At 47.3% G+C, this 24,242-nt stretch overlaps 2 protein-coding genes across 4 annotated transcripts in view; both read left to right on the top strand.

The window, feature by feature from the left end:
• Positions 1–252: 252 nt before the first annotated feature.
• On the top strand, positions 253–14,956 carry LOC146173541 (uncharacterized). Its single transcript, XM_084584750.1, has 4 exons — positions 253–408; positions 9,393–9,499; positions 11,650–11,838; positions 13,735–14,956. The coding sequence occupies exons 1-4, from the start codon at positions 278–280 to the stop codon at positions 14,049–14,051; spliced, it is 744 nt and encodes a 247-aa protein (XP_084440876.1). The 5' UTR covers positions 253–277; the 3' UTR covers positions 14,052–14,956.
• Positions 14,957–21,700: 6,744 nt separating this feature from the next.
• LOC146173540 (uncharacterized) overlaps positions 21,701–24,242 on the top strand; it is a 60,888-nt gene continuing 58,346 nt past the window's right edge. For all 3 annotated transcript variants that reach the window (XR_014701897.1, XM_084583742.1, XM_084583741.1), the window contains exons 1-2: positions 21,701–22,343; positions 23,761–23,870. Coding sequence is in view for 2 of the 3 variants with exons in the window: in XM_084583742.1 (XP_084439868.1) it covers positions 21,701–22,343; positions 23,761–23,870 (753 nt within the window). In the remaining variant the exon portion in view is untranslated. The remainder of the gene's footprint in view (positions 22,344–23,760; positions 23,871–24,242) is intronic.

Genomic DNA, 24,242 nt, shown 5'->3' with positions numbered 1-24,242 from the left:
AGAGATACAAAAGAAGAAAAAGAGAAAGAGTGTAAGGATGAGAAGGATAGAAGAAAAAAAGAAAAGAGGAAGGCTGTGGTGCGCTGGATGTGTCTTGCAACGTCCGTTCCGAGAGATGTGGCTCGTTTGTGCGTGCGTGCATTTCGGCGCGCGCTGTATCGCTCGGCCGGGAATTGCCCCATAGAGGGTGAGAGGGAACAGGCTCACACGTTTGACGCGTAGGTGGCGGTTGGAGTGCGAACAGAAAGAAAAATTAAAACACTAGAGAGAAAGAGGGATGGAGTGGAAGGGGAAGAGGAAACCGGGCGGCGGTGTTTTCCGCCGCAGGATAACCTTGGATCCTGGCATACGGCCGGTCGACGTCGCCCCTACACGCCACCGGCACAGAAGCGTCTTCTTGTTCACCAGGTAAGACACAGCGATGTTCTCTTCACGTCTGACCCTTTCGCATTCTCGGAATTTGTAGCAAATACAGGCAAATGCAGGCGGTGACAGGGTGCATGGCTGCATTGTTGACGGGGATGACAGTTGTCAAAGCAGTACTATCATATAGTCCAGTGGGTTCTGCATATTGTCAAAGGCATCACCTGAGACTATCTTTGGCAGCGTACCTTACATGATGTGCAGCCTGGATCAATCTGAGCAAGAATGACTGGTCTCAATTAAAGAGCCGATATATCATCTGGTTGTGTAAGCTAGCTGACGCAAACTGAAGTTGCCCTATATCAACTGACTATCACGGAGATCTTTATAGGAAACGGAGCCTGGGTAAACTACAAAGCTATAAACGCAGGTATTGGAAACGTCGGCAGTTTTCACAACCAAACTTCGGTGACGTCAAATGCTTCTTTTTTTTTTTTTTTTGATCGACTCTCTAAGTCGTACACCAAATCGCCACCAGCCTTCAGTCACTTATCACTGGTTCCATATTTCCCCCAACGTTATCTACAATGTCAAGTCTCTGAGTTGAGCCGGCGAGAAAGAATATTACGTTTTCAGCACTATAAACCTTTTTATCAATAATTGCGCCTTTTGCAGCTGAATGAAATACAATCGGAACATGTCAAAATACTGGTTTTTACGATGAAAAAAAAAAAAAAAGTAGTCTGTGAGTGAGTGTTCAGACTTATTATTATGAAGCGAAATCTACTTAACTCGAGCGGGAAAGTGTGGATTCAACTTTGGTTAAACGGCTAAATAGGATATAGGATCACCTTGTGCATAAGAAAATTAGTGACACTATGGCATTGTTATTGTGGAGACATAAGAGAGAAGACTGGTGTATCTGTTCGTGCTCCACTCAAGCTAGCGTGAGAGAAAGGAAAATGTGCAGAATAAGTGTGCTGATAAACATAACTTTTTTTTTTTTTCAACGACACAGGGCATGTACAAATTCAAAGATTGTCAACTATAATAGCGGAATTACACTTTCTGAAGCTGCATGCAGTAAGGATGACAGCGCATAATGAGCGAAGCATACGCCGGGACCGGCTGCAAAGTCATTTTTTAAAGCCCCCTTATGAAAGGTTGGCTAGCGCGTATAGGGAAGGGCATAGCTGTTAGCAATCTGCTGCTTCATCGGAAGGAGTGACATAAGCAATGACATAAGCCAGAGGAAGACGTGAAATCCCCACGTTTTTTCCTTTAGAGCCTCGTATAATTATAGGTCGACGACCGTGCATAACAGTACACACAGCAGGCGTAGTCGATAGAAGACCTTCGCGCGCCGCGCGAGATAACACCAACTGCGACCAGAGAACATTTCCTGCCTGATGGTGCACGCCCAATGTCAGTTAGGCTGGGTGCGGTGGCTTGTATTCCGTGTAGTCAGTGCATACACCGTGCGGGGGGCCGGCGCCTCTAATGGTGCGGGCTCAGTGCCTCGCACGAGGAGAATCAATAAGGTGGGCGTGCCCACTTTCCCGGTAATCGCGAAGCGTCATAGCCCTTGCACCGGTGTGCCTATACATCGCATGTAGAACAGGGTATCGCTGCGGAGCAGCTCTACGGGGTGACGTTGCTAAACGTTCGGCAGTGTCCTTCGGTACATCACGGCTGTGCAGTCATACCGTTCGGGGAACTGCCTCGCACTTGTTTAAGATGCTGGCGCCACGATGGGCGTCTATAATCGGATGCAACTCAAGCCTGTAATGACCTCCACACTGAATGAACAAGTGACAAAAAATACATTCCGTTGTAAATGTTTTTATTCTTGGCTAAACAAAAGACTGATCACACACAAAAAAAAAGAATATATTGTAAGAATGGGGGGTTTATTCAGCGGATCAACAGGACTTGATCAGCAGGACTGAGCAGATCAGCTTCGAACACAGCGGCAGCGAACACAGGCAGATCCAGCACGCGCAGCGATCACGATGCCACTGACTGGCATGTTCCTTGTGCACTTCTTCCTCTTCACAATATATATATATAGGATTAAGCGTTTTCATGCTTCTGACTTGTTTTAAAATTAGGTGCAGGACTTATCGGTTTATCTTTTCTTGAAACGTAATTTTTACAGGCCAGTTACCGTTGTTTTTCCTCTTCGGGACAGAGTGTTGCAATCCTCTGGGTCGAAATTTGCTTCTCTTATTTTGGCCCCTGCGGTTAGCGCGAGAAATTTGTTAACCAGTAAGTGACGTACACAATGGTCGTGCTTTGAGTTGTGCTTTTAGCAATAAAAAAAAAAAAAAAAAAAATGTGCCGCCGTAAAACAAGAACGCAAGGGAACATTTACATAAAAAACTATTTCTTTTTGCTTGCCCGTTAAGGTATTGCACTGGGCTGAGCGAGAGAGAGATTGAGAGAGAGAGAGAGAAACAACAGAAGGGCAGGAAGGTTAATAGCGATGTCCAGTAGGCTACGCTATACACGTAGATAGGGGAGTAAATAGAGAAAAAGGAAAGAAAGAGTGTAGGTTTTTACTTCTCCATAGTACACTACGCTAAAGAGACAGAGGGCGCACACTTAATGTTTATAATCGCGAACACAACACCGAGTCCTTTAAAACTTAAGAGCGCCTTTACCGCTTTTCTCTGTGGTGAAGATATTGTATTAAGGGGTCCAGAATCGTTTCTTCATGGAGCCACATGCTGTGCATTTTACGAAAGCTGCGGAGATGTCAATAGACCACAAAAATTTGCCTACTATTGTCACCCTTGTGCATAGGTTCATATCAGGATCCTTACATGAAGTGGAGCGACCTATATACAACCATGTGAACAGTCCTAAGCCAGCTGAGACAGCAATCTAGGTTTGCGCACAACTGCTTAAATCCGTCGGTACCGAACTCTTACCGCGCCCCGGTTTCTGCCCTTCCGCTTATTCTGTCCATCTGAGCTTAACTCCTGATTAACAGCCGATAAGCTGTGACTTGTACGTCCAGGATAATGTCCCACTTCGGTTATAACCTAGTTTCAAAACTTAGACTCGGCGTGATTTTAACGCCTTTTTCTCTGCCATGATGCCCTATGATTATCAGTTCAGTTCAGTTCAGTCGTTCAATCGTGTCCGACTCTTCGTGACCCTATGGACCATATCACGCCACTCTTTCCGGTCTCTCACTATCTTCCTAACATCACATAACTTCATCTGCAGTGCCTCGAGGATGCCATCTAACCATCGCGTTCGCTGCCTACCCCTTCTCCGGCGACCCTCAACCTTTCCCGACATCAAATCTTTCTCCAGCGACTCCTCTCTTCTCATCAGATGACCAAAGTACCTGAGCTTTAACTTAAGAATTCGACCCTCCAATGAGCAGTCAGGGTTTATGGTCGACAACATCGACTGATTTGATCATCTGGCCGTCCAAGGAACTCTCAAGAGTCTCCGCCAGCACCACAATTCAAACGCGTTAATTCTTCGGCGGTCAGCCTTCTTCACAGTCCAACTCTCGCATCCATACATCACAACTGGAAAGACCATAGCACGAGTTATACGGATCTTGGTCCGTATAACTATGATTATAGTCACACATAAGTTTGACTATAACTATGATTATAATCAACATTAACACAGGAAATCGCGAATGTTGTATTCTACTAATGGCGATTGGCATCGCAGCCAGTGCAAGATGGTGGCCGTAAAAAGGACTCCGGCTAAAACGAACAATTAAGTATGGTTGATTGCATGGTACAGTCGCGTTACTCTCAAGAAATTTCTTAATTTTAGAGTGGAATCGTGCATATTTAGGTCGCGACATCCACCGTAAAGTGGAAAACGGACGATTAGTCCAGTGTACGATTCTTTTATTTTTTTTTCTTGTCTTGAATATGAGGTTTTCAACACTATCAACTGTTCCCGATGCATTCATGTGAACACATACGTATTCGACAAACAATGCAGCATAAATAAGATTTCTATAACAACAGCTCTCAGCAGCTCAGCCTACATCCCTGCCCAGTCGAAGTTGATTGAGATAATCTAGATATATTGATGAGCACCATATTGGCTACTACATAAGAGTTCCAGATATGAGCTGGGTGCTTAAGTGGATGTAACCTGATCATATTACATACTGAGAAACAGTAGGAGTTGCTAAACACTGATAATGCTGTTACTCTACACTTGTGTCTCAGCGTAACACACACACACACACACACACACACACACACACACACACACACACACACACACACACACACACACACACACACACACACACACACACACACACACACACACACACACACACACACACACACACACACACACACACACACACACACACACACACACACACACACACACACACACACACACACACACACACACACACACACACACACACATGTTATATATATATATATATATATATATATATATATATATATATTGTTCTATAATTTATCTAATTGCTCAAGGTCCTTGTCTAATTACGAAAAGTGGTTGGGAACAAATTACCTCCAGGTTAATACGCAAACAAAAGAAATTTTCAGACATTGTATGCTTACGTAAAACTTTGTATTGGACGATCTAATACAAGAACCGACGAAAAAGTAGGGACCGTCGAATGTTTGTGGTCAAACATTCACCGTATAACCAAAACCTCGCACGATCCTCGCCCGCCTCCCTTTCGTTTTGAGCAATGCCAGGAGAACCACGCGCTAAGCATTCCTGTACGGAGGGAAAGTCAGCAAAATGCGAACACATCTCAATTTAACGGTGCATTGTTACAGGTATAATAAGGGCTTTGCAAAATCATGCCATGACTCTCAAAGCTGAAGTGATTCGCGCTGTTTGCACTTATGACCGTCATCTGCTTGGATTGCAGAAAGCTTAGCCCCAGAACCACTTGCGTGTGGCGCTTAGTCCAGTCAATAAATCAACATCTTTGTATGTGCGTACTACATGCATGATCAGGTTTGTTTGAAGCGCTGGAATGATGTGATGCGGATCAAATTAGAGAGAACAACTGGTATTTTAACTCAAATATGTTCGTCTCATTAATTTAATTCTATCAGCTTCGTTTCACCGTGCGCAGAAATATCGGGCAAGAAAAATTATCGACGAGAAGTTGTTTATGGCTCTTCCTTCGCTGATTGTAGATTGTATACATTCAGTCAATATATCCGCAGATATCCCGTCGGTATAGTTCTGGCTTTCTGCTACTTGTTGACAAAAGCCAACCGAATGGGGTTTCAGTGGCAGTTCCGTCAGTTGCGTCACTATGCCCATAACTAGTGTGGTTCCATTTAAAAATGTTGCTCAAGAAAGCTGAACTTGCGCTAGCGGTAACCACGAAATCGAGTACCTTTCGTGAAACAGCGCTTTGGTTGCTCTGCAGAGTATCAATTAAGTGCTTGAAGGCAAGCCTTCCTCCGCCTGTATACGTTCCGGTGTGAATCGATATACAATCAAGTCGGTGTGTGCCATCGAAGGCATGGTGGCGCGGGTAATAACTTAGTGCGAATTTATGTCCCTGCTTTCGCTAGCCTGGAATCCAAATTCCAGACGTGAAACAGGTGAGGTGAAGTTTACCGATTGAGTCTATCTTGTAGCCACATCCTATAGTTGGCGATTTATGTATACCTGCCTCGTCGCTATTTCTGTCAGAAACAAGTCCCCGCAAAAAGTGTCGGCAAAATTTGTCGGTAGGAAACCGTCGCCCCATTTCGATGAATATGAAAAAGTTTAATGATGTTGGGTGGTACAGTAATGAATGTGTAATATGTAGCAGCTAGGTTGACCTATTTTAATTAGTTATTAATGAAATTGATTTATTTGATTCAATGTTTCTTTCGAAGCGGCATCTTGTTTGAATGTATTGGGGAAAATAGTGTGCAAATGATTACTTGATGCGTAAGATATACTGTGACGAGATTGAATATAAAAATTGCGATTGAATTAATGTAGTTAATTATTGCGGCTGTCAGTCATGGGCAGACAACTGAATCGCACGAAAAATAGCAATATGTAATTGAAATAATATATTAGCTAATTAATCAAAAAACAATTCAATTAATTCAATTGTCGATCGTGTGACATTCACTTTGCACGAACACGTCATTAAGCAGTAAAGTTGCACGATTATTTCATGTAGCTAGTGGAACACCACGTGGCAAAGTAATGCGACAGTCCATGCGACTATGAGAGTATCACGGGACAATCTGACGTGACAGTGGAGTTGCATGAAAATGCCATGTGGCCATGACTCGAGAGTGTCACGTGACAATGTGACGTGACAGTGGAGTTGCGTGAGAATGTGACGTGGATATGAGGACACCACACGACAAAAGCGATGGCATACCGTCCAATCCCACACTTGTAGAAGCACTGCAACGAACACGCGTCTAGGAACGAAAACTTCCCCTGTGTGGCACAAGCCCTGACCTTGCTAGCAAAATGTATACAAAGGGTGCGCTGTACTGTGTGCAGCAGCATATAGCTCAAGCTTTCGCATTTCTCCACCGCAGATTCTGCAGTGATTTCGAAATTTTATTGCGAAAGCAATACTGCTAGCACTTCGAGCATTTGACGTGTCGTGGCGCCTCCATACATGACCTTTCACGTGACCGTGTGACGTCACGCCAGACAGAGAGACGGGGCTCCAGCTCGCGCCATCAAATGGTGGCGGCGAGTCCATACACGGCGCTGTGTCGCAGCCGAGAGAGGGCGCTCGCTGTGACGTCACGCTAGGAGGATAAATGGGGCTGGCTCCTCGCAGTAGTCGGGGCGCAGCCGCCGAACAAGGCGCAGCCAAGGGTATTGCTTTCGCAATCTTCCAGACTTAACCAAACTAAGCCTTCAGCCAACTTTTTTATTCTTACCCGCCAGCTCTTGCAATCGCAAATGCGTTCGCCTATCGCTGCTCTTGTGAACGACTTCGACGTCTCACTTTATGTTTCGGGAAACATGAGTATTCAGAGCAAACACGCACCAGAGCGAAAGCGTAAAACGAAAAGAGGACAAAAGTAAAACAGCCGGCGCTTGAATTGCAGTTTGGGATACAATGGTGTACAACTTTACAAGCGTTGAGACTGCATCGCGGCCGTAATCACAACGACTCCGATTACGATCATAGCTATTAAAATTAAAAGAAAATTAAGCTATAAGGTCACCGAGCCCTTAACTGTAAGAAAGAGGTCGTCGTCCTGAATGAGGAACCCCTCATTCCCCTTACCCAGTGCAGGGTAGCAAACCGGAAGCTTTCCTGGTTAACCTCTCTGCCTTCTCTCTCTTTCTCTCTCTCTCTCGTCATCCTGAACATGCCGCGAACACGCGACCATCGATGCTGTGACTGGTTTGACAATTCCCACTGCTTTCTGCAGCCAGAATTTCCTACTCGAGGAGTAATTGTGATGCAGTCATCATCAAATCTTAAAATATGTCCACTTTGCATGTTTAATAAGATGCTTTTCCGAAACCTAGCCGGTACTAGCGAATGGAAGACGCACGTCTTCAGTTCAGAGATGCTTTTATTGTTGTTGTGCCCTTAGATAATGACACATACCCACGAGGGGGATTGGCCACACAAGAAACCAGTAGAAATGGGATCTATGCTGTTTTATATGAGATTAAAAAAAAAAAGCACTAATATATATGGCAACGTCTGGGGTGGATGTCACTGAGTAATTACTCCCTTATTAGAAATCTACTCCGCCTTGGGGAATTACCCTAAATATCTAATCAACACCATTCCTACTTCGAGTTATAGAGTAATTCGCTCTCGCCCTACTATCTGATATGCTAGCCATCCTGGTTAGCTCAGTCAGTGGAGCGACTGCCCCGGAAAGGCGGTGGTGCTGGGTTCTATCCCCAGATTTCTTCTTCTTTCCTTTGTAGCCGTACGATGGCTGCGCTTGGGTGGATGTCACTGAGTAATTACTCCCTTATTAGAATATAAATATGCAATACGATAGAAAAAGGCCCTACTGATCAGCAAACCCGCCAGAGTGGCGCATTGGTTAGGGCGTTTGACTACTGTTTCCAAGGATGCGGGATCGAATCCCGCGGCCTCGACGCCCGCTTTTCGATGGGAGCGAAAAGAAAGGCGCCCATGTGCTGTGCGATGTCAGTGCACGTTAAAGAACTTCAGGTGGTATAAATTTCCGGAGTCCTCCACTACGGCGTCTCTCATAGCCTGATTCGCTTTGGGACGCTAAACCCCACAAACCAAGCCAAACTACTAACCAGAAAACAAGAAGGATTAATTTCAACTCAACAAGAACCTGAAGAGGAGAAACAGCAGAATTGGCAAACCTAGCAGGGAATTCTACCAGAGGCGTTAACAAATATGGTTAAGGGTGGTGGCCACATGACCGCAGAAATGCCTACAGCAATGTGCAATATCGGTAATTTGAATAAAAGTCGTGTTTCAAACAACCAGTGTCACTTTCCTGTGCACACATTCAAAGGTATGGGTGGTCTTTGACGCCATCTCGGCAGTCTTGCAGTTGGATTATTATCCAGTTGATCTGTAAAGTGTGGATGCAAAAGTGGGTGGAACATGTGGTGCACAAGCCTGGAAACACTTCTCTGGATTAAAATAAAAGGCATGTATTGAGGCAGGACTTGAAAAGGAGTGCCCAGAATTGATCGCCACGGCAACATCTACGCAGCCGGTACTAGCGACGCACATGTCTTCGCTCACATATTTTTCGAAAAGGCTTGGCATGCACCGTCTGCCTTCGCGCAACAGACCAGACCTCCTTCAACGCTTCGCAGTGCATCGTGATCGTCTGCCACTTTCACGTCAGGCGCCGTCTGCTTCAAAACTAGATGGGCATCGTCTGCTAAGTACCTCACGAGCGTCTTCTGTCCTGTCCGTGCGTCACACCGCGACCGTTCGTGTTGGCGTTGTTTTTCTTCCTCGTTTGGGCGGGCGTGTACGTGGGTACAGAGAGGCGAGTGCTTGACGCCTGACCGCCAAGCTTTCTTTTCCTCCTTTCCAGCCCGTCTATTCCTAGGAGTGGCGTCATGGCGGCATCGCTGACCCGGCTCGTGGCCCTTGCCCTGGCGGCCTTCGTCTTCAACTTGGCCGCCGGACAGCAGCTCGAAGGTGAACGCGTTTCGCATTCCAGATACGCCGTTCGATCCGCACTCGTTTGTAGCGCAGACAGTTGACCAAGTTGACCCTATGGCAGCCAGACAGGCATGCATTATCCTTGTTGACTTGTTGCCGCGTCCTTATGCTCTATCCGTGACCCGCGAGTGTTCTTTATACAACAAAATTTGTTTATCTTCACTTGCTGAATAGCGTGGGACAGAACTGGATCGGCGACTAGCGATGCCCCTGGCGGCCTGAACGGCTAGAGCCGTGTACGCTCTTTGGGCGTTTGTTGGTCTAATAGCATTGCCATTGCGCGCTGTTCTTTCAGCGATTGTGCGGGTGCTGGCCTTTTGCCGCGTTGAGTCGGAACTGCAGAAGACATGTGTGCTTTCCTAGCAGTGCCACTCGCCACATGAGCGGCCTTTGTTCTGCGAGAAATGCCAGTACATGCGGCGTCGACCGAGCTAACGTGGCTTGTAGCTTTGGCAAGCTTCCGCCCAAGCAGCGAAAAAGAAAGGTAATAAACTGGCTCTTGCTGAATGAGTAGCATAAAGTGAGCTAACCAAAAACAAATAAACAAGGAAAGCCCAAAAGGATTTTCGTGTATAGGCAACTGAGCAGGAGTACATACATTGATCGTCCGCATGTATAAAGAAGACGTTCCAATAGGAAGCATAAGGTTGCATTCGCAAAACAACTTCTTAGAAACTGTGCAGACATTTGACAGTGTTCTTCTTTAAAAGAAGTACAATCAATCAATCAATCAATCAATCAATCAATCAATCAATCAATCAATCAATCAATCAATCAATCAATCAATCAATCAATCAACCAATCAATCAATGAGGGCCAAAATTCAAAGTGAAGAAACGCGCTTTGCAAGGATAATGTCCGAAATGGCATTTTTCGCTCATCTAAGTTAGCAATGGCTGGAAAAGCTTATAGTACTCTGGTGAAGAGAGAGAGAGAGGGAGGATATTTATAGCTGAGTCCGACCTACAGTGACATCGGCAGCTGCAAATGTAACAACAGAGAAAGAACCCCATTCGGCGGCAGGGCGTATGAATAGGGAGTATTTTGATCATGATGGGGGGAAATCGACCTCCCCCGCGTACTTTACTTCAGATACTCTTTAAAGGGATTCGATCCCTGACCCAATCAATCGAGTCCACAAATTTCTAACTTTAAGCATCAAGCAGATGTCTTCAAGGAAAACTAACCTTAAGTCCGACTAACGGTGTACTGAGCGTTTCATTAAGAAAAGTCCAAAATTAAAAAAAAAGGAAAGGTCAACTGACTTTACTTTAGATTTATTTAAACCATGGGGTTATATTAGGGGGTACGGAAGACACCAAGTAAGAGACACAATGGTTCAATTAGTTCGCTAATTACCTAAATACACTAATTACCTTTTTGAATTTTTATTTTAGGGAATATGATGCATTTTCAGAATTGGAACTCGTCCTCCAAACTGTTTTGCCGAGATAAAATAATCCTTTATCATTTGTAGCGCGGGCTACAAGGTCCAAAGATGTCAGCTTGATATGCGGATTTTGCATCATAACAGCGCTAGCGGGGGCATCCGGCGTGGATCGCTCCGCCTGTCGAGGCGAAATTTACAATGAACCGCCTCACATTCGTCTGGCAATCAGGTGATGCCAGCAGACTGACGTAATCTATCGGGGATGAGGTCTAATTCACACAGGTGGGCCCGCGATGTTACGGGATGAAGCCGTCTATATATCATGGCGATATTATTGTATGCCTTGTAAGGCGCGACAGGTCTTTTCTTTTGTTTAAAGAAAGCTCCTTTCCTCGGCTATGCTATTTGGAGGATTATCTCCGATTCTGCAAATACAGCATGTCCTCTAAGACAAGAATGTAAAGTTAATTATATATAGTTAATTAGCGAGATAACTGGGGTATTCTGCATATCACTTGGTGTCCACCGTAGCCGCTGATATAGATCCATGGCTAAGACAAATCTGAAGGCACTTACCGTATTTTTTTTTTTAATTTGGCACCTTCTAGAAAAAACAATCGGAATAACAGCTTTCTCCCACGATACGGGTGGCTTTGACAAAAACATTTATTATCCTAATTCTTTCCACCGTTTCGTGACTCCCGAGTGCGAATAACCGGCGTGTCTGGGTCTGCAGGGCCGCTGTCGTGCAACCCTAGCACCGAAGTGTGGAACCCCAAGTGTAACGCCCACTGTGAGCCCACCTGCACCGAGGGAGACCTGGTGCCCTGCAGCCGCTCGGGAGGTGCCGGAATCACCCGCTCAACGGCCCCGCAGGGTCAATTCAGCGAACGCATCTGCCGACCCAAGTGTAACTGCAAGCCGGGTACGTATATCCTGGTGCACTTTTCTCGTCTTCAGTGGTCGAAGGAAGAATTTTGTCACCCACATGATGCATGACTAACAAATTTGTTATTGTTTTTTGCAAGAACAGTTTGAATGATTTGTTCTATTGGCGCGCCAGGCTAGGGGTCACTTTACAATTCAATGTTTCGTACAGAGCGGGTTCGTTTAGTTCCTAACGATTTCTAACCGCATTCATTCATTCATTCATTCATTCATTCATTCATTCATTCATTGTACAGGGTTCAACAGAAACCCGCCTGGCAAGGAAAAAACGCTTTCCTTACAAGAAAAAAAAAGTCATTTGTAGAAGTAAGGATAGCCTCATTCTCTTTTCGCCAACTTCCATGGCTTAGAAGTGACAGTCGAATAGTTGTTCCGCAGCCCTCCTTACTTCCTCATGAGTTCGACTGCTACTTCGAGGCCCAGTTCGACTATAGGACCGCCCACTGCACATCCCGGTGATAACATCTTAGTGCTCGGGCCTACCGCGGCATAACGTCTAACGCGTAACTTGGACATGACAATGTCACACAACGATGCGCAAGTTGAAGCCCTCTCAGCACACAGCTCTGGTAATGAGAGAGAGATATAGAGAAACAGAGAGAGAAAAATTAATTGTCCGAAGAAGAGTTACTGAGTCATCTTAGTGGAACAGCCAAGTGGCCGTCAGCTGGTGGCGTGCACGGTGACTTCTGCGTGGTTTGTATACGTATGACACCAAATTGTACAATGGGGTTCGCGTTGCGCAGCACTTCCTCCCATGATTCAAATGTTGGTAATAAGGAGAAATGGGGGGGGGGGGGGGGGGGAGCCTTGCTGACCTTGTCTTTCGTTCCATTTGATTTCGCGCACGTGCTCCTATTACACTGCGCCCTCACAACAGACAAGAACCAAACAATATGGCTACACCACGATTTCCAAACCACACCGACCGCGCTTCATGTTAAGGAATTAACAAAACGTTCCCGCATTCCAGGCGCTCTCCTGAAGCATTCACAGCATCCGATTCCACGCTTACATAATGCTAATCTCATTTTCTTGCGCGCTTCTCTCTCATCGTTATCCCTTGCTGGAGGCACTAGCTCACCGGCTATTCCGAAGGATCGGATATACTGAATATTCCGATCCTTCTAGTGCACCACTGAGTTGCGGAGTGGAAGCATTATGGGTTGCAAAATTAAGACACCGTCAGAACAGAATCGTTGCAACCCGGTGTACTCTTCGTCGTTTTAGCCTGACAGCGTTAAAGCCCACGTTGTGTAGAAACTGCGGTGACGACGCTAATTATGAGCATGGCTCGTTTGTGACGTCACGAGACCACATGGCAGTTTCCAGGAGCTGCCAACTAGGGCAGTTCAGTGAGATTGAAGTCGTGCTTGGGCACTTGAGGCACGCTTCGCACGTAGCACGAAGCATATTCGTGCGGATTGGTTAAAGTGGTTATTTATATCATGTCATGTGGAAGACCACATGACATGTGGTTACTTACGACTGTATGCTAATGAGTATGTATGAGTGAGATAATAAAGGTAAAATTAAGGGATTTATGATTAAAGGACTAGCACAGTGTATGTATATGCGAACGAGGATCCACAAGGTGAGCAGCAGGTGGGAGCCATTTAAGGGCTGAGCTTAAATATACCTTTCTTTCTTTACTGTCTTTTTTTAATCCAAGCTGCCACTACTACTGGGAATTCACGTGACTAGCGCATCTGCTAGATGCAACCTGCCGACTCGGCCATGCTTAGTGTACTTGTGACGTCATCAGCCGGACGGCCATTCATGGAACTTTCTTGACATGAATCAGAGAATTTCGGCTGATTTGGATTAGTGATACCGCGTTAATAAATAGCCTCCCTCTCTTTCTCCCTCGCAGGCCTGATTCGCGCCACCAGGGACGGCCCCTGCGTTCCTCGCAACCAGTGCGCAGGCGGGGGACCCAATGGCGGCAGCTGTAAACGCAACGAGGAGTTCCGCAGCTGCGGCACCGCCTGTCCCGCCGTATGCGGCCAGAAGGCCCCCGAGGCCTGCACGGCACAATGCGTACCCGGCTGCTTCTGTGCTCGCGGTTACATCCGGGACAAGAACAACCTCTGCATCCCGACCGCAGCCTGCCGCGCGGGCCGGGGCGGAAGGCCCGGAAGGCAGCGCAACATCATCAGCAACCAGCACCCGCCCGCACACTTCTTCTGAAGGGTCCTGTATTGACAGGTCACCTGTGGGCACTAGAAACGTGGGAACCGTACAGTTCCCCCTTCGATCACGTGACGGAGACCTTACAGAAGACCAAAGCCGCCTTGTCCGTGTACAAATAGGCGTGTTCCGATTCTAGCAAAAGCTGGGCAATGCCGGTAACAGCCATCTTGAGTCTCGTTTCATATCTCTTGCTGAAGACAAAATAGTCAGCTCGAGTTAAGGCACTGTCATCGAGGGCTTCCCTCTTCCGTAAGGCATTCGTACATCTCAAAACTCATTCTTAACCACAGACGTCGCCAACCACTTTCACAAGACACGAAGCTTAAATATAGTAAGGAGCGGAGATACTTGCAACTTTCATCACCCGTGATCACTGTTTAGCGTCTGACCTCCGATGCCGCATCCTTTCGAGGATGTTTTGTACACTGATAATGCGTGTAATATAATTAAAAGACGACCTTTGTTTGCAAATGACTTCAGAAAATTCTTCCTGCTGCAGCGACTGTACACTCTTCTGCAATAAGAAAGACAGATGGCTACCGAACTCTAGCCACTTATGTTGTGCTTAGCGAAATTGAAGTGGGGGAGCGATTACGTAAGCACAAGTCTTATATGCATGCCCATACTGGTAACCCGACACCTGACGTCGTCGGCGTCGCTGCAGGATTTACTCGCAGTTTTTCGTTGCGATCGGTGTTTCAGAGGAGTTTTGTATAAGGGCTAGCATGTGTGTCTACCATGTCATCTAGTTGTGCGACTGCAGTGGCGTCGATGACAATCATGGGCGAAAACCTGATTGGTTTGACACTTGACGAACCGCGTCCTGCTACCTTTTCATCTGCCTCCATTGGCACAAGACTGTATTTTAGTCACTTCATTAATAAAGTGAAGACTGACCGCAATTACTTCGTAGAGCCGTGACTTTAAACATGCAATGCTTTTAGCTCCCGTTGACGGCGACCTTGAGGGAACGCCGAAATAAAACCCAGAGCCAACATCCGCAGGTACCGATTCTTCATCATCCGGGCACTGCTTTCTCTTCATCCGGTCACCAAGACGTGAACACGAGACCACCTCGCTCACTCATGCTTCTGCGCCTTCTCCAAGGTTGGAGCCACGGTGCAATACAATCACGCGTATAACGCCATCCGACGCCAACGGCCGAGGAGGTAGAGCGTTGAAGACCGTTCGGGCATTTGAAATCGAGAATGCCAGTGGGTTCTGTCTATAAATTACGGCGTTTCTCTCTTTAGCAGACGCTCGGGGAGCACTCGAACGCGTTGCTTGTCCGGCGTTCTATTCAGTCCAGCGTCTCTTCCCAGCCGCGTATGTATTTGCACCGTTCTGCATTCTGCTGCCGCCATCGTCAGAGCTGCTAAGCCGAGTAATGGACCTGGTGAAAGGAGAGGTTGTTGTTGTTGTTTTGTGGGGTTTAACGTCCCGAAACTACTCAGGCTATGAGAGACGCCGTAGTGGAGGACTCCGGAAATTTCGACCACCTGGCGTTCTTTAACGTGCACTGACAACGCACAGCACACGAGGAAGCGATCGCTTAGTTATAGGACATGCCAGAAGAGTACTCACCGTGGTGACACCATTATTATGCGGCCACTCTCGAAGGTGAAAAACCGCCACTGACCTCAACTGCCTACCTAAAGCTCCACAATTGCAAGCAGTCTCTTCCAGAACAATTGCAGAACGACTGTGCGCGCTGCCTTGTTGCCGGAATAAAAACGTTACGAGACACTTAGGCGACTAAAGTGGTGAAAGGCGAAGACCTGAGTGCTGCATTCTGCTACGCATTTGTTGCGAATGTGGCAGTTAATGATGCTTCTAGTGAAGAGGGTGACTACTGTTTCACATTCCTCCCTTCCTTTACAGCATGGTACGTGTGTACGCGAATTGTGACAGATACTGTGCCTTTTCTATCCTGTAAATCAATTTCAAACGCCGCTGATGCCTGCTGTACTAATGCCTCCTAGACATCTGGGTCTGCTTCTGTTTGCTATGTGGTGCGGCGTTCGAGGAAGCTGCAAATGAAAGGGTGCACGAACGCCTGGATCGGACGCCCGGTGGGGTCAGCTTCGTATATGCATAAATCGCCTTGTGACGTCGGGACCTGCCATGACGGTACATCGCGTGCCCCTTGTCGAACACAACCAAAGGAGGAGGTGGTGAAGGGTGACAGTTCCTGGCCCTACGGGGCTGGGACGATAGGTCAACGCCGCTTGCGGCGGGGGCTAGCCAGCAACCGAATTTTATCTGTTGTAGGCCGTCATTGCACCCGCCACTGCTTCGGTGGTCGACGACGGCTGTTGTTGCGGCGCGCGTCTTTCTCGCTCTCTTATTTTTCCTTTCTTCTTTATTTTCTCTTCTGTCTGCACGAGGCAGCGGAGGTGGCTCAGCTACAGAGCCAGTAGCAGGCCCGTGCATTTTCTTTTACTTCTTCCTACAGCCACAACAACAACAACAACAACAACATCAACACAATCAGCATTTCATTGAACGCATTAAAGTTCACCGGCGTTCTATAATTCGCCTACAGGAAAGGAAAGGCGCAGTATCACATTTGCTCTGTGGACATCGGTCACCATTACGGTTCCTAAAAATTTCCACGTATATGTTGTGGTAGTTTTTTTCGCGCTTTAAAATTTAAGGCCGTTCTTCTACATTTTCGAATTTTCTTTTTTTTTTTTTAATATGCTAACCTTTGCAATAAGAGTCGCACGCAATTCCTTGAAGGCAATGCTATTAAGGCAAAGCAACGACATCAGTCCGGTGGCGTTATTAGCGCTCAGCCAAGGTACAAAATTGCTTGCCACTATTACATGCGTTTTTTTTTTTTTTTGCCATGACGTCTAGCTTGCGGGGGAAGTATGGCGCACGAATTGCGTTGACGCGAGTCTCGCACGTTTTACCAATCCAATCTGGCCAGCCCCTTGAGGCAGAAGCGTACTTGGGGCGCTAGGCAATGTTATACTGGTTGGGGACTGCGCGGCTCGGTCCCCAAGCTGTCGACCATCGTCCCTCTACAGGGCGGTGGTGGGCACAAAGACCGCGCTCGAGAGACCTGCCCTACACGGACGTGCGCTGACATCGCACAGCACACGGACGCCTCTTCGTTTCGCCTCCCTCGAGACGCAGCCGCCGAGGTCGGGCTCGAACCCGGGTGCGTATTGACAAACCATATCCCGTAGGAGCACTCGAGCAGACGACGCTCTGACGCGCTAGCACGTGACACAATGTCACTTCCGCGAGTAGCAGCGACGCTGTTTCTCCCTAGCGCCTTGTGACGAGACTACTCATTATGGTTTGTCAATACGCAACCCGGGTGCTTCGGCACAGTAGTCGGGCGTCCTACCACTGCACCACCCCGGCGGGGCAGTGGGGACGCGTGACCCGCGCTGTAATGGAATAGAGGAAGGTGGGAGAGTAAGTGCAAAAAGAGAAAGAGGAGCCGTAGTGGAGGACTTCGGAGTAATTTCGACCACCTGGGGATCCTTCGCCTCCATCGGAAACGCAGCCACCAACAGAGCGTAAAAAACGCGCATAACTGTGTGCGTGGCGGCCTCTTAGGTTTCGCAACCGTTCTACAGTGTGCGATCCCAAGGCCACTGAAGGGAGACGTGAAGAAGCCTTAATTGGTCAAAGGTTGCTCCGTTCACTGCTGTTCGAACGATGTCTCACGACACTCATCGGTCGTGCAATCGGGCAACATAGCTGTTCAAAGATGAAGTCTGCCGTGTCTTTAAAGGCAACAAGTAAACGCATAGTTGCGTTCTGCTCTTCATTTGTACTCATTAGTGTAGTCGTGAAAATGCGGTCCATGTAATCTGCTTCTGTGCGTTTTCTCAGCGTGCGATGTCAGCGCACGTTAAAGATCCCCATGTGGTCGAAATTACACCGCAGCCATCCACTACGGCTCCTCTTTCTCTCTTTCCACTTTCACTCCCACCTTCATCAGTTCCCTTACGGCACGGTTCAGGTGTCCACAGACACAAGTGTGACAGATACTGCGCCTTTCCCTTCCTGTGAATCAATTGAGATTAAGAATCATCGGTTGTGTTGTAATATGAGTATAAAGGTTTTTTTTGGTCCTGAGACAGAATGACCAGTATCGCGCGCACGCACAATACAAAAAAAAAAAATGTCAGTGGCTTAGCTCAGCTATGCCAGGATATACGTAACGAGAGGTACGTTTCCCTGGCTGAGCTTGTTGTGGTCATGTATCTTTAGCAATGAGAGTCAGATCCTCTTTCTTGCTGGTTACCGTTGACAGAACTCTTCCATAGGCTCCATTTCGGCGGTTATGCTGCGTCTATTACGCTCGGCAGTTTGGCATCACCGTTTGGCAAGCCTATAGTGAACTAGAATACTCGGACAATATTATAGTTCACTATAGGCAAGCCGTTCCTCTCTGTTCGGGCGTCTCCGCTGCTCTCCCGCGAGTCTCCCAGCTAAAAAGACTAAGCACTACCTAGACGGACAGGGTAATCCTTGCAAAAGTAGGCCTCAGCCCAGACAGAGGAGTTCAAAAAAAAAAAAAAAAAAGTCACAATTAATAGTGGAATCATGAATGCCTTGGCAGGTGCGGCGGTAGCTTCGGTAGTCGATGGCCGAGAGGCACCGGTATCCGCGGCAGCCACCAGAGGCCGCAACATAGAGACTGCGGAGGAAGTTGCGATAGCGCTAGCTTGCGTAGGAACGGAAGCCAAGATCATAATTAGCGACAGCAAAACTGCCATCCAAATTTTTGGAAATGGGAGGATATCGCCGGAGGCAGCCAAAATCCTCACCCAAAGAACGCTGAATAGGAATATTCAGTTAATTTGGACACCCGCTCACTCTGCCGTCCCTGGTAACGAAACGGCTCACGAGCTAGCCCGAGCTCTCTACTTCCGGGTAGCCGTCGAGCCCCCCGAACACTGGCATACGACGAGCGTCTGCAAAATTACGGGGAAATCATCGACCATTTTAAATTGGGACGTAGACTGGTACCCCCACCAGATGTTAGCCTAAATAGTAGAGAAGCTGTCGCGTGGAGGCGGTTACAAACTAGTACCTTCATGAACCCGGTCTGGGCGTTTCACGCGTTACCAGACCTTAGGGACAATGATCAGTGCAAACACTGTGGGGCGAGAGGGACCCTCGACCATATAATTTGGGAGTGCCCTCAATCCCCAGGGACAGGGCAAAACATAACAAGTAGAGAAGCCTGGGATACCCTGCTGCGAAGCGCGGACCCTGCGATCCAGCTACGCATCGTCCATCTGGCGTACGAGGCCGCAACAAGCCAAGGGCTACCTAGCTGCCAGCCTCTAATCCGCGGGCGCACAACTCCCCGTCTTCCCCGGCACGCGTGCCGGGGGCGAGGAAAAGGCACCCCTTTTCGGTGGAAATAAAAGTTGTCCAACCAACCAACCACGCACATACGAAGCTCACCCCACCGGGCGTTTGATCCAGACGCCTTTCATTTGGCGCTTCGAACGCCGCACCACAGAGCATGGGGGGCTCGGTGGCTGCTCCTGGCCCTACGGGGCTGGGACTGGTAGGTCACTGCCACTTGCGGCGGAGACTAGCCTGTCACCATATTTTTATCTGTTGTAGGCCGTCAATGCACCCGCTACCATTTAGATGGTGGACGACGGCTGTTGTTGTTCTCCTCTAATTTGATGGCACATACCAACACAGGGGGATCTGCCAAGAATTGGGGGGCAGAGATAATTTTGAGATGTATAATTACATCGCAAAAAATAAATCGAAATAATTGCTAGGGAATAGAGAAGGAAATGTAAATATGAAAAACCAAAATGAAAAGGGGTAATTATACTAACGCACGCAGTAGGAGAATACCGAGATTTATATTAAGTACATGATTAAAAATTCAAAGCATATTAGCAAGACAGACGTTTTGTTTCTATTAAGAAGTTTTGAATGGCGTTAAAAACAAACCTGTGGCTGTACCCAAGCATGGTGGCACCGAACGATAAAATCTGGCTGCTCAAATTAAGACCCAGCTGTTGTAACGGCTTCCCCAAATACCGTTTTCTCATCATGGTAAAACGGCGGCAAAATAGCAAGATATGATCTATTTTTTCCGGTTCCCCGCAGAATGCGCAGACGGGAGAAAGCGCCAAACTGTGCATATAGAAATTTATGGGCGGAATACGACAGCGCAGTCTGGTTAGAGAGACCTCAGTTGGCCTTGATTGACATGATTTCCTACTCCGACGCGCATCTTTCTCTCCCTCTTCTTTTTCTTCTCTATTTTCTCTTCTGGGGGATCGGCCAAGAATTGGTTGCAAAGAAATTTTTTGAAGTATGCTTTCATGTAATAAAAAAAGAATGTGATTGAAGGGGTAGAGGAAAGGAAACAAAAATGGAAATAAACGAAATATAAAATGAAAAGTGGTAACACACACGGGAGATTGACATTGGAATTGTAGAATAAGTGATGTTGAAATATTTAGCAAGGCAAACGTGGCTCTGCTATTCCTTCTCCCTTCAGTCGCAACAACACAGATCACATAGAAATAGACGCAGTACAGCAGGTGGTGGTGAAAATATTGTAATGAAAATGTCTCGGAGGGGAGATCCTTAATTCGGTGCCAGGCTAGCCACCCGCCGCAAGCGGCGGGGACCCACTTGTACCAGCCCCATCAGGGGAGATCCTTAGCTGTCGGGGGCAATTGATGTTCAAGTCGTTCAAGACTTGTAGGCCAGTCAGAGTCTTGAAGAGTCGTACCACCTGCGCCGTGAGGTGTGCCATGTTGTGAACGCCCAGTAGTAAAAGCTGGTCCATCGATGTCGTAAGAGGGAGGCCCAGGACCTTCTTGTAGGCTATTCTGATTATGACGTCGAGGTTCTTGATGTCAAACTTCTTGAGACGGAGGTAGCCACCATAACGGAGGTAGGGTGCTGCATAGACGATGCGGCTTACGACGAAAGCCTGCACCATGTCGGAGAGTATATTCTTCTCGCATCCCTGATTTCCGCGTTGATATCCTGGCGATCATCCTGGCGACTTGTAATTAACACATTGTAACTAATAATATAAAATATTAATTAGAACTAATCACCATTTTCCTTGTTTTTTTTTCCCCTCTTCGTGGCCCTCAGCCGTGAGGGCCTTCAGAGGTATTTTGTACATATAAATATTCAGGCATGATTTCAGCCCGTTGGACCCGGTTCAGGTTAGTCGCCATGGACAGCCTGAATCATCGAGAGAACAATATCTGCTTTATAAGCCTCCGTGATAATCTCCCCGCGGAACGAGGTACATGCAGATTCCACCCATGCAGTTGACATTCGGCGCATGCGACCTCGCCGGTACTGGTGGCTCTATGTGGCAATATGCGATGCTGTGCTTTGGAAAACTTTGTCGCGGCCCCGGCCTCCGTTTTTTTCCTTGTTTTTTTTCTTCTTCATGGTCATTGAGAGTTCGAATATACCGCCAATTGAAACGCAGCTGAGGCGCGCGCTTCGGCAGTGGCGGCGCCTAACAGCATACACGCGAAGCTGATTATCAAGCGGCCACTGACAAAATGGCTGCGCCTATGCAAGTCAGCGGTCGTTTCAGGTGCTTCCACGCGTTTTAACGCACCTACAGGCAGGGGAACTGTTGCCCCTGAGCGCACTGTACTGTTATGGCTTCCTGTTCACCCACATGCGAGCTTGAAGAAGGCGAAATAAGCGATGACGTCGAGGAGTTGGCTGATTACGACCACCGTGATTACGACGCCCGGGTTGCCCTGGTGCCTAGGCCTCCGGCCAAACCGTTCGGAATCGAATCGTCGTCGCGCTCGCCGTCGCAGCACCAGCAGGAAAAGTCACGGCCCAGAGTTAAGAGTTCTGCCTCCGCAGTGTCTTCCCGGTACTACAAGAAGCCCCTCTGCGCCTTCAATCCGCCCAACGGAAGTCACTATGACCGAAACGGTCCTAGCCACTCTTCCAGGCCCTCAGGACCCGAACGCAGTTCAGTTCGCTCGACCATTCAGTGTCGATCGCGCAGTAGCGTTTCGAGACCTTTGCAGTCATTCTCATCGCGCAATGGGAGTAGGACTAGCAGTGTCGACGATCGAGGAGGCGCGCGCAGGTCCCACCTCGACCATTACTCGTGGTTCCGGAGATCTTCCTCGTCGGTGGCTTCTTCGAGCAGGGGGGACATCGAGAACACGTCTTCCTCACATGGACGCTTCCCGCCACCGCCGCCGCCTCCATCCCAGCGGTCGCGTTCCGATCGCAGTCCCTCTCCGCCCTCGTCGCATTCTCAAGGCACGAGAAAAAACCGTATCCTTCGACGTATTTTGACGTATGCTGCACTCGATAGCACGTCCACTGCTGCCTCAAGTAAGGTTAATGTGTGCTGCAAAAGGGCCAAATGTGGGCGGGGATTGCTTTCTCGCTTGGCGAGCTTAGCAGAGCCCCTACGCGTTTCGTACTACATTCCGTTATACGTTATTTTATATGTTAATCGGCGATCTTCGCCCGCGGTCATAGGCGGGCTCTGGAATGTGACCTTGGGCTGTTTACGTCGCTTATTTGTCGCTTTTGATTACAGCGCATTTGACACCAGCACAGTGCCACGTCGAGTTGTCGCGCGAAGCGTGAACAGCGCATGTGTCAGCCGCGAGTGATTCGGGTCGAGGTTGCTCATAACGAATCTTTGACCTTCCCTTCCTTCCTTTTTTTTTTTCTTACGCGAAGTGTATGCTACAGCTCATTCGGCCAAAAAACCGTCGCCGTAGCCTACGTTGAGAATAATAGTGTCGGAAAAATTATGCCCGTTATTTCGTCTCAATATTGTGACGCAACCGTACTTTTTGCAACGTTACCATACCATTTCGTTTGACATTTATAGCCAATCATCTAGTCAAGTTGTGGATTAGTGTTTGCAATAGAGTTTCGAACTGACGACATGTGCACCTGCAACAATTGTAGGTGTCTGCCCTGAGAAGCAAATATTGTGCCTGTATTTCCCCCAAAACTGAAACAAAAAATATAAAGGTATTTGCGGAATGAAAAGGGAGTCTTAAAGGAGCTGAGACAGATACCGCACCTCCCTTTTGCAGAATGAAAAGTTGCTATTAAAGACTCCTCACATCTACTCTTAAGGCAAAGCTTGCATGTCCCCCTAATTTTTTTGTTTTGCTGTCACCGGCAATTTTGATTGGGCTACACGTAAGGTATGGCTGTAAAGGTTTCATTTTTCAGCAGACAACCGTCCCACTTAACTTGTGGTTTGGTAGGACACGTATATAAAGTTTTTCATTCATATGAGCATGGTAATGCGCCTTTTTTGTGCTCCTTTGGTAGCAACTTTCTCGTCACATGATGATTTGGAATCACCTGCTCATACCCATGCGTTAAGCTTGTTGTAGGGTGTAGGATGTCGCCTGCATATCAGAGCTTGCAAAAGAGTTTGCTTGCAAAAGTTCTGGGTACATTCTTGCAGAAATTTGTCTTCTTGTCTGTGCAGGTGTGTTTCCCTAGCCTTGTTTTGTGCACCTGAGCTAATATTTACCATATTTGTGAACCTAGTACTAATTTTGTTTTGATGGGTTGCTGTATGCTGTGACAGATGAGTTCACTTGTGTGATCTGACGGGCTTTTGAAAAGCATTATGCTTTAAGAAAAAAAAAAAAAAAAAAAAAAAGTCATCTTCCGTAATGCACTTTGATGATGATCCTTGACATGTGGGCATCAGAGTCGCAGCCCAAGTTCCTGCAGAATTCTGTCAAGAATGAGCCGTCATACGAAGAGCTTCTTGCTCAATACAGGAGTATTCAGCACCAGCTTGAAGATCTCAACAAGCATGTGAGCTTGATTTTCGAGCCTTATATCCTCAGACCTGCAGTATTTGTGTTAGCAGTCTTTTCCTTTCTTTCTTTTTTGTGGGTTTTGGATTCGGTGCTGTTGGTGCCAAAACACGATCTAAATATTTTCCTACATTAAGAATTTTGGCTCCAAGCTGTGAGATGTCCATTGTGGACAGTGTTATCAGATTTCCAAGTCCGGGGGAAATTTTAGATTTCATTGCCCCAAGGTGTGTTAAATATGAGCTTAATGTTCTCTTATTTATGCTAGTAGGTGCTTAAATGTGCTTTATTGTCTCTTGAACTGCATTTGAATTTACTTGCTTTTAGAAAAAATTATATCATGCTTGCACTGTCATTTACTTTTTGATTG

The sequence above is a fragment of the Amblyomma maculatum genome, chromosome 11 (assembly GCF_055883805.1).
Source record: "Amblyomma maculatum isolate TAMU_Amacu chromosome 11, ASM5588380v1, whole genome shotgun sequence".
In the NCBI taxonomy this organism is placed as follows: domain Eukaryota; kingdom Metazoa; phylum Arthropoda; class Arachnida; order Ixodida; family Ixodidae; genus Amblyomma; species Amblyomma maculatum.
The sequence above is the reverse complement of the archived record's forward strand: the minus strand, read 5'-3'. Positions and strand labels throughout refer to the sequence as shown.

Bases quoted from the DNA above. Each gene is read 5' to 3' on its own strand.
- LOC146173541 (XM_084584750.1), top strand. From the start codon at position 278: ATGGAGTGGAAGGGGAAGAGGAAACCGGGCGGCGGTGTTTTCCGCCGC. The intron at 409-9,392 runs GTAAGACACAGC...CCTCCTTTCCAG, and splicing joins AGCGTCTTCTTGTTCACCAG to CCCGTCTATTCCTAGGAGTG. The intron at 11,839-13,734 runs GTACGTATATCC...TCTCCCTCGCAG, and splicing joins CAAGTGTAACTGCAAGCCGG to GCCTGATTCGCGCCACCAGG.